This window comes from Lepidothrix coronata, unplaced genomic scaffold (genome assembly GCF_001604755.1).
Source record: "Lepidothrix coronata isolate B3197 unplaced genomic scaffold, Lepidothrix_coronata-1.0 Scaffold92, whole genome shotgun sequence".
Lineage (NCBI taxonomy): Eukaryota > Metazoa > Chordata > Aves > Passeriformes > Pipridae > Lepidothrix > Lepidothrix coronata.
The window spans coordinates 1,212,814-1,222,611 of record NW_016690272.1 but is presented as its reverse complement, the minus strand read 5'-3'; the positions used below and the strand labels follow the sequence as shown (position 1 = coordinate 1,222,611).

General features: G+C 44.9%; 1 protein-coding gene across 5 annotated transcripts in view; it reads right to left on the bottom strand.

Moving 5' to 3' along the window:
* The window catches only part of VRK2 (vaccinia related kinase 2), a 35,492-nt gene that overhangs the window by 1,212 nt on the left and 24,482 nt on the right, over positions 1-9,798 (bottom strand). Inside the window, exons 9-14 of one of the 5 annotated variants that reach the window (XM_017821820.1) lie at positions 7,355-7,475; positions 5,789-5,847; positions 4,468-4,649; positions 1,171-1,344; positions 698-874; positions 90-184 (exon numbers count right to left, since the gene is read on the bottom strand). In XM_017821820.1, the coding sequence (XP_017677309.1) occupies positions 110-184; positions 698-874; positions 1,171-1,344; positions 4,468-4,649; positions 5,789-5,847; positions 7,355-7,475 (788 nt within the window). In that variant the 3' untranslated portion in view covers positions 90-109. The remainder of the gene's footprint in view (positions 1-89; positions 185-697; positions 875-1,170; positions 1,345-4,467; positions 4,650-5,788; positions 5,848-7,354; positions 7,476-9,798) is intronic. The other 4 variants (XM_017821822.1, XM_017821823.1, XM_017821821.1 and 1 more) reach the window with 4 other exon arrangements.

Here is a 9,798-nt window from a genome sequence, read left to right as displayed (position 1 = left end):
CTTTTTTTCGTCAGTGAGAAAAATTTGACTTTTCAGACTCTACCTCCCCTGCTGGCAGCCAAAACATCTCCCCAGATGGTTCTGCTCACCACTGTCTTGCCTGGTGCTCTCAGGTACAGCTGTGCTTTTTCTGCTTCCCTCTCCCAGCTTGTACCGGAGTCTCCAGGCAGTGATGATCAGACTGCTTGAAGCAAAGAATTTCAGATTAATAATAAAGCTACCTTTCAAGTTGCATTTTTGTGCCTGTTAGAAACTGTCCTCATTTAACCAAGTTATTTTTTTATATGGAGGTAAAACAGGGTGGAATCCCTTCACTGAAATATACTGAAGCTCCAGAGAAAAGGAGCACAGGGTGATCGCTGAGATGTAAATTATTCTGCATTATTTGTACTAAAACTTTGATTAATTTTTTTCATTTTTTTTCCTGTAGAGTTGAAGAGTAAGACTGAAAGCATTCATTCAGCCCTTTTATGCACTAAATTAGCAATATTATTTAAGGTGAGTTAGTTAACTACTGAAATCCTCAGATTTACCAACTTAATTAATTGAGTGCTATGACCTTTAGTGTTTGTGGCAAACACTGAGTTGGCACACACGTAGTTTAGGCTTTGTGGGATTTTGAACCCTTATTTTAAGAAGAGCTGACCTTTCCTTCTCAGGACACCAGGACTGTTGTAAGGTGAGCCCAACCCCTCACCTTCAGTGGGTGCTCGGGCTCCGCAGTTGTGCTGTAACATCTCAGCGGCTTCTCCTCCGCCTGGCACTGCCGGCGCGTCACGCGGGCGTGGGGCCTGCTCAGGCAGCTGGAGCTGTCCTCCTGCCCCCTGCCCTCCTTCACTTCCACAGCTCTTGCTGAAGGCTTGGCTAAGGGAGCCTGGGGAGGTACAGACAGTAACTCTGGGAGCTGAAAGGAACTCGGGAGCATTCAGAGTTATCCCAGGTTTGGGCCAGGTGAGGTACTGCCCTCCTGGCTCTCATCCCCTGGGCTACAAGAGACTGAGGTTCATGTTTGGAATACTGGAAACCACTAAAAATCTGCCAACTACTGGGGTTTGTGACAGAGCACTTGGCCTTTTTCAAGCCCTTTTCCTCCTTGCCCACCCCAAAAGCTGGACAGGGAGCTCAGGGAGCAGGCAAACTCCTGGGAGAGCTGGGTGCCCAAATCCTCACCTGCTGAGGCTCTGCTTGCTGAGGCCTCCTGTTCAATTTGCTTGGCTTTTCTTCACCTGGGAGTTGTGTCCCTGTTCCCCCAGCACAGGCTTTGTTCTGACAGGTGTTTTCTCCACCTTCCACCTTTTTTCCCTTGGGCTGAGCTGGTTTTGGTGGAGGCTTTGGTAGGCGAACCTGGGATGCACAGTGAGCATTTTATATAGTGAAAAAAGCCTGCATTTCACACAAAACTGTTCCAGCTCCAGTACGAGAACACAGAATGAGAGTGATTCTTTCTCCAAAGAATATTTCCCAGCATTTTAAATATCACAGAATGTTTTCCTCAAACCAGTACCAAGGTAGAGTTGTGCTGTATTTGGGAAGGATGCTAGAATAAACTTCAGGTCAACATTTCCACAGATTCCCCAAACAATCATCTTCACCACACAGACACACTTTAAACAACTGCATCACTTTCCAAACAGAACTTAAAGCGCTTAAAAAAAAATACGTATTTTACACCTAAAAATGACCGTATTTCCACTAATGGAATTACAGGTTGTTATTGATGTAATTAATTTTTAATCTGGTATCTACAAGCTCAGTCACGCAGGGAGCTGGTCTCACCACACTTCCTTTGGTCCCAACACCAGCACTTTCACCAGAGGGGGAAAGCTGAAAGTATTTATCCAGAGCCAAAACTGTGGTGAACAAATTTGAGAATGAATGCAATTAGTATTTTATCACCTGTGTTTGGTGTGCAATCAGAACAAAGAACCAGGATGCAGCCACTGCTTTTAATGTCATCTCAGGATTAGATTCAGATAACTATACAGGGAGCTGTATCCTAAAATCCGTGCTCTGAAACAATTCTCTTCAAGGAGCTGGTGCTCCAGGATCCCCTGACTGGTACTTACAGGTGTTTACTGGTCTTCAGAAGGGAATTAACCCCCAGCCACCTCCTTTCCTGTACCAGACTGGTACAGGTGCACTCACACAGGTCACTGGAGCCAGATCCTGCTCACAAGCAGCAAGTGAGGCAACAGTGGTTGGTTGTAGTGGCTCCCACTATTCTTAGGCTGCCTCTTTAATGGGAGAGGTGTTTGGTGAACAGGAGAAGTGCAAAGGGAATGCTGAGATGAAGAGTCAGACCTGGGATCACTCCAGACAGTGCCATGAAGAGATGCAGTGGGAAGAGCCTGCCTGTCATGCAGCACTTTGTCAGGACTGCAGCACCAAGTGCACCAGGCCCCTGAAATGCAGCATTTTCTGAAAAGGGCAATACCTTCGGAGAGAGTTCAGTTTTCTGCCCTCTCTACTTCCAATAAGTCCTCCTTAAATCCTTTGAACAACCCTAAAATTGCCTTTCTGATGCTGTTGTGCAGTGACTGTTAGAGGAAACTGGCTCGTGTCAGCAGCAGAACTGCAGGAACACACTCCAGTACAACCCAGGTGATCCTGGCGTTCCTGCTATTCCAAGAATTGAGACACAGCATCACAGAATTCTCTGAAAAAGTGGTGACAGGTGCCAAGATTTAGTAATACACAGACATTCTGCTCTTGTTCCTGGCCATCAGAACCAATTCCACTTAGTCCTGTGGCACGGGAGTGGTGAGAACTGACACTCCTCATCCAGGGATTTTCCAGGGGGGTTGTGCACTTGCAAATAGCAAATTGCAGCAGTTCCTGCAGCCTGGAAGGTCAGGCTCATCTTTTATCCTGCCGACTGTCAAGTCTTAGGCCAGGCAATAAGAAGGAAATAAGATTTACTATTCGGTATCTGACTAAGAAATCAAAGGCTCCTGTGAAACAGAGATCCAACAGGATCAGCTGGAAATCAGCTAACAGCTACCTGATGCTTCCAGTCACTTCAGAAAACAGTGCAAACTTAAAACAAGCTGCTTAAATGAGTGAGGACAAAGTGGTCACCCCGTCGTAGCCTTCAAGTCCTGTCACCAAAGTAGCTTTTGGTTTTGTTAACAAAAAAAAAAAAAAAAGTGATAAAACCAGAAAAGTCAATAAAATTGCTAAAATAAGTATCTGTAATTACCAAGATCAAAACCCAGTGCCTTTTCATTAAACATGAACTTTTGTTCTGCCTTCCACAATACGTAAATAGTGCTGACAATTGGTTTGTGAGGCACTTGCTACAATAAAATGTAATTGTATCATGAGAGAAAGGTGACAATCAGGAGATCATGAAAAAATTACATATTCTCACTGGTGGTTAATTAGCCATGCAAAACCCCCTCAAACAGATATTCTCTTCTATTAGGAATGATTACTATGCAGGCCTACAGATGTCAATACCACAGTCATTCAAATACTTCTTTCCCTACTAATTGAAGGTTGTAAAGCTCTGGTGCCAAGGTTTTGCTTCCAAAGAGCTAATTTATGACTAGAAGGATATTTTATGTCTTCAGTTGCAGCAGCTACAAAACTCAGCAAATCAGAACCATCTGTGCACTGATACTTGAATCACCATTCATCTCGCAGCCTATCAGTCACATTAGTTTGCATCCTGCATTCTTGGCTCACGTGCACTTGTGATGGTCCAAAGTTCACCAGGAATATTAAAAATGGCTGGTGCCCTGACCCTGCCTTATTGCACACACAGAGCCCCACTCGGGGCCGCTGCATCCGGGGATTTCGCGGCGCAGGAACGGCGGGACTGACATTTCCCAGCACGACTTTCTAATTACCTCACCCTCCTCTCTTAGTAAGGCTGGGCTTTATTAACTTGCAGCTTCAGACTTTAGAGTACTACAGGAAAACAGCACAGGACAGCTGCCACTTCTAAAATCCCGTGTCAGTGCAGCCCATGGCCCCACACACCAGGAACGTTTCTGTCCCACAGTCGTTCCTCCTCCACACTGGGGCTGCAGGAGTGGGAAGGCAAATGACAAAGAACAGTTTGAAAGTGAGAAAATGAATTAAATGCTTTCACTAATAAAGGTAACTTAGCTTTTAATCTGGGGCGAAGGAAAAACCTGGCATTCGGGCTTGTCTTCAAGATGTTAGTGAACAAAGTCCTTGACTTCCCCATTATCCTGAAAGTAAATCATTCTGCACAGACCTCCTGCTTTGATGTGAGAGCCCGTGGGTCAAAAGGACTCATGGCAGCTCTTCCTCCTTGAGGGTTGACATTCCACTTTTTAGCAAAGCCAGGGGAAACAGGAATTAACAAGCACGGTGTATTTAAGGCAAAAGAACTGCTGTGTCAGTCTCATTTTGGGATCTGAAACCATTTCCTCCCCTGCCAAAGGAAAGGCGAGGAGCAGGAGATGTCAGAGATAATCCCAGGGCTGTCTCACTTACTTTGGAAGCTTTAGCAGCGCAGTGATTCCCTGAGCAGGCTGCCGTGGAAAATTCCAGAGGGCCATCGTAGCGCATCCCTCTGGACTCCAGGCCATCCACCAGGATTTTCTTCAGCGCTTGATACTTGGGCTTCTCATCGTAAGCTAAGCCACAAACACAGGCCAAAAACTTGGCTACTTCACCTGCGGAGAGGATTGATTGGAGGGTAAATTCCACCCAGAACTTCAGAGAGGGTTCATCCCAACACGCCGCCAATCCCACAGTGCCAAGCAAGGAGCCACAATTCCAGCGGAACACACACTCCCGACCCAGAACTGACAATATCTTGTCTTTGTGAGATGAGAAAAGGAAAGGACAGATGTGGATAATAAACAAGCCAGCCCTTAAGTGCTCCACCTCTAACTCCTACAGCACCGAAAGCTATCCAAAGATAAAAATCAAAATATCAACAAATATTGATAGTTCTGTGTAAAAAAAAAAAAAGTCTTTTACATTTGATGGATCATAATACTCCTTGAAATATTAATTACTGTCACCTATATTATTTATCTGCTTAGATATTACACTGGGAATGCTTTGGAAAAAATGCAACTTTTTTTTAACTTCAAATACAACTGTTGATTTTGTGATTGCATCCTAGAAAAGTAAAGCAGCAATACCTTATCATCAAGTGGTCCAAAAACCAGGGAAATCACTGAATGGGCAGAAGTAATGCTGGTAGGAAAAACATATGGGGGGATCAAACTTTTCCTTCCGTCAAAGACCCAAGTGTATCTTAAAACTAGAGTGCTACACCAGATATTAGCATCTGGTCAAATCCCAGCAGGAAAGATTTATTAAATATATATACATGCCATGAATATATTTTATCTGATACACAATGCATTCCAGTAATTCCAATACAAAATGCTAGGAAAACAAGGGAAGAAATCAAAAATAGATACTGGCCTTTGTTCTCCCTGGGTTAGTTTTGTATTTCAGTGAAGGAAGAAACAGCATGACACAAACTGTCCATTCTTTTGCTCTTTCAAACTCTGAGCAATAAACCTTTGGTAGACAGTTCCTTCCTATTTCCATACTAACAGCTACTCCTGATTCCAGGACAGTCACTGCTTCCCAACACCTTGGATTACATATGGCCAAGGTCCCTTATGTCACCCCATGGGCTAATCACAGATGAGACTGAGCAAGATTATTTTTGAAGACTTTGTTAAATTTGAGTTCCTTCCACTTCTCTTCTGCTTCCCCCCCCCGAGTGAGACACTGAGCGTGTTCGGTCCCAGGCTGAGGAGCAGCCGGTGCACAGTGCCAGGACACTTACTGCAGCCTCTGCCAGAGGAACCCCACTTCAGCACCGAGTCGGGGAGCTCATCCATGAGCCTGAAACAACACGAGAGGGCAACAATTTAATGTGGGTTTGGAGCAGGTGATTCTTCATTTGGGATTTAGGAAGACAGCAAGTCTCAGTTCCAAAGGGAGTGGACCTCCGGGATAGCTAATGATTCACAGCACTGCTTTTGAACCCACATCTCCCCTCAGCTCTGTTTTTAACCCTTTGCACACTGCTGGTTTCACCAAGTTACCTAAGTTACCTAGTTCCAGGCTGGCAGCTAAAACTGCACTTTCTTTGCAAATGTTTTAAGCTTTCTAGAAGGAAAAGGAAAAGCCCTTTGAGCCGAAATGGCTTTTTTCTGATTTCAGATTGATGATTCCTGTTTATATTTTATAAATTCAGGCAGCAGTTCTGCTCTGCCTTCTGGTCATTGAGCATCAGGTTCATTCTGCCCTATAGCAATGGCTGTCAAAATTCCACACAGGCAGGGCCAAAGGGGAGAGGGAGTCTCACAAAATTCCTTGTGCACATCCTTGAAGCCTGTGTTTGCTGGGAATGTCAGCAATACAAGAGTTAACAAAGGAAGAATTATCGAAGCAGCTCAATTGATTAAACTGATTTCCCATTGAACTGTAGGAGTGTTCCCCTTGCAGGGGGCTGTGCAGTGCTCAGAACTTCCACAGGAGGAATACTGGACGTGGCAGAGGAGTCAACATTTACAGCTGCAATCGGCCCAGAGCCGGTGCCACCCGGAATGTGCACATTGATTTCCATGGATCAGCCATCCCCATCGGGCACCTCTGCGGTGACCTGCCCTACTTAAAAGTTTGCTGCCTCCTGCCACTGTGATGCTCCCTTTCTGGGTAACTGCAGGCTGCAGGTACCACGAGCAATTCACTCTCTCAAGCCCCAACTGTGAAGGCAGAGGAAGAAAACACCACCACGCTCTGTTGCTTCAGTGAGCTCTGAGTGAGTCATGCTGGGGAAAAAAGGAAAGATTTCCACCGAGTTCCTCAGTGTTTTGGTATTTAATTGTTTGTAATGGCACCAGGCTTATATAACATTAAAAACCTACAGAAAAACATCTGAAAAAGAGTATCATAGAGAAAGTTAAATAAATTGAATGCACGTGTGGAAAAACCTCCAAGAGATGTTTGTCCTTCAGAACCTACAAAGCACCCGTGAAGCTTAATGGGAACACACAACAACCTTCTGTATGTGCACCAGGGCCTGGGCTAATTTACAAATGTTTTCTTTGAAAAAAAAAAAGAGTATTGGAAAAATACAGAGCAGACAAAATGCCTGTGTACTGTGCACTGGAATTCATCCTCTCTCTGCAGCAGCACAGACATAAACATGCAAAGGAAGGGAGGCATGCACATAAAGTTCACATTCTAACTGCTTCCAACATCTCTCTTAATTAAGGAAAATTGTTGGAGCTTTCTCCTAAGGTGCTGTACAGCATGGAGAGCTGTCTTTTCCAGACCTGTGGAGTGCTGAGGATGCTGCAGGGTTACAGGGTGGGGTGTGTACACGTGTGGGGTTTGTTTTTACTTGGTTTTCGCAGCCTGGACAGCCACAGGGTCCTTCAGGTTCTGCTCCCAGGGCAGCTTCCCACAGAGCCATTGCAGCATGCAGTAGCCAAGGATTTCAAGGTCACCTCTTCTGGATGGGGCTAAAATGTGGGAAAGGAGAGGGAGAGAGAAAAAAAAATACAATTAAGAATAAGAACCTCGTCTTAGGAAATAGAAAGACTTTGACTGAACTACTGCTGCTGAAATATGAAAAAGCCAACTGGGCAAAGTGTTTTGTTTATTCAGCTGTACCAGCCCCAAACCGCCCCGGCACTTGGCCACAGGCCACAGACAGGCAGGGACTTGTTACTGCTGGAGTGAGGGTCAGCTTCCTCACCTCCTCCAACTCCATCCTTCCTCAGTCTGGCCTGTCACAGGGACTTGATCCCCATGGCCTCTGACATGATCCAGACAGCCCATAACCGAGTACCAACACTTTCTCAAAGAGCCAAGCAGTAAAACAAAGAAATAAATGTCTGCTGCTAAATTGCTAACACATGTTCCAGGAAGTCCATGGGGTCCACATTGGTCATGCAGGGACTCCGTGAGAGCAGACTAAACACTGATGGCCTTTCCTGTTCTCCCGCGGAGCCGTTTGAACTCGGATGCTGGGACAAAAGTGCCATCTAGTGAGCACTGACTCACCCGAGCCCACGGCTCCGGCTCCGGGAAGCCTTGGTTACTTGTAGCACAACCCAAAATACACGGGGCTGTTTAGCAAAGTCCTGGGTGAGCTTCCCACTGCCGCTTCCAAAAGGGAAGCTATTCCACGAACAATTTACTCCCACTCTGCTCAATCCCAGCAGAACACAAAGACAGGAGATAAATTCAACCAAAAATTAACCCCAGCCCCAACATCATCTACACAGGAAAACAGGTAACTGAAGTTAATCCATGGATTGACTTTTCCAAGGCAAAGAGGTGGAAACAGTGCAATATTCATAGAATTGCTACTGCTTTGCTGCTCCTCAGAGGAAACCAAACTTGAAAAAACTGAGCAAGCAGGATCACTGCAGAATTTCTCTGTACAGTTTGCATGTCAAGGCCAGAAACTGCTCGGCGTGATTAAAGACAGACACATGCACCAGTTAAATTTATGCTTTTCCAAAATGAGTTTGTGCTTTCCAGGAAGGAAAGAAGAGCTCACGCTTGTTTGGTGCTTTCTATCCATTGTAAAGCCCAGTAGCTGAGCAGTGTGCTGCTAATCCAGCTGTAAACAGATATCATATTTTATGGGCCTTCATTAAATAAATTCCAGAAAGTCACTCAGCAAACTTATCTTTTAATTTAAGGAGTCGTCTGCTAAAAGCTGCGGTGCCAACACATCATAACTGCTCCTTGTTACCCTCCACACATTATTGTAAGAGCACAAGATTAGTTTTTATACGTTCCCTATCTTAGCTGCTCTTAGGCCAGCATTATTGAAGGCCCTGGATCCCACAGAGCTCTGCTCTGTCCCTTGGGCACCGTTTATTTTCTGCACTGGATTCAGCACCGTCCTAACGCAAGACTTGGCTCCCATATTAAAATAAAAACACAATCTCCACCACTTGCTGCTCTGTAGTGATTTCTCCAGCCATAAATCTCCCCTTAACTGTGGAACAATTCCATTCATACACATGTGTTCACAACTCCTTTTTCCATTATGGCAATTCCAGATTATATCCATATAAGCCAATGGTTTTGCCTGCAGAGCCCCTCATTTTCACACCAGGCTTTTCTGGCACCTGTTTGTGTAAGAGGGGCTACAGAAAGTGGCCCTTGGAGGAAAATTGTCAGAATTACCACGGATGGCTTTTTTCCACAGGGAATTAATGGCTGTGCATCTGTAAATAACCCCAAACCAGTCAGATTTCGCAAGGCAACCCAAAATAACTCCTTTTCTCACCAAACAGACCCCAGAGACTAAAGGTGATTGCCCAGTGAGCAGTTTGGCCATGACTAACGACCTTCTCCTCACCTGCAGCTCTTCCAGCCCTTCCTGACTAACCCTGGGACAAAGCCATCCCAAACCAGGAGCTGGGAGCAAGGAAGCCTTGGATAACACCAGCCCAAAGCCACAGGAAAAAGAGGTACATGGAGCTGAACCAAACCTCCCTAGAAATGAAAGGGGAAATGTTTCACAGAGACAGTAACTCCCACAGCCCTTTATCTCCCAGGTCACCACAAGTGCTGCTAAATAAAGACATTTACATGTGTTTTTCATAGAACCACATGGAAATGTCAGTGTTGGATTCTTTGGCTGTGCTTATTTCTCTCTGCTCCATCATCAGCTCACTATAAACTAAATTCCTCAACTTTTTAAATCATTCAGATTCTTGTTAAAAAGTATTTGACTAATCTTTAATGAATTAATATTGTCTATGAACAGTGGAATTATTAGATTTTCCCTCCAAATAGATAAATTTCAATGATATGTTTACT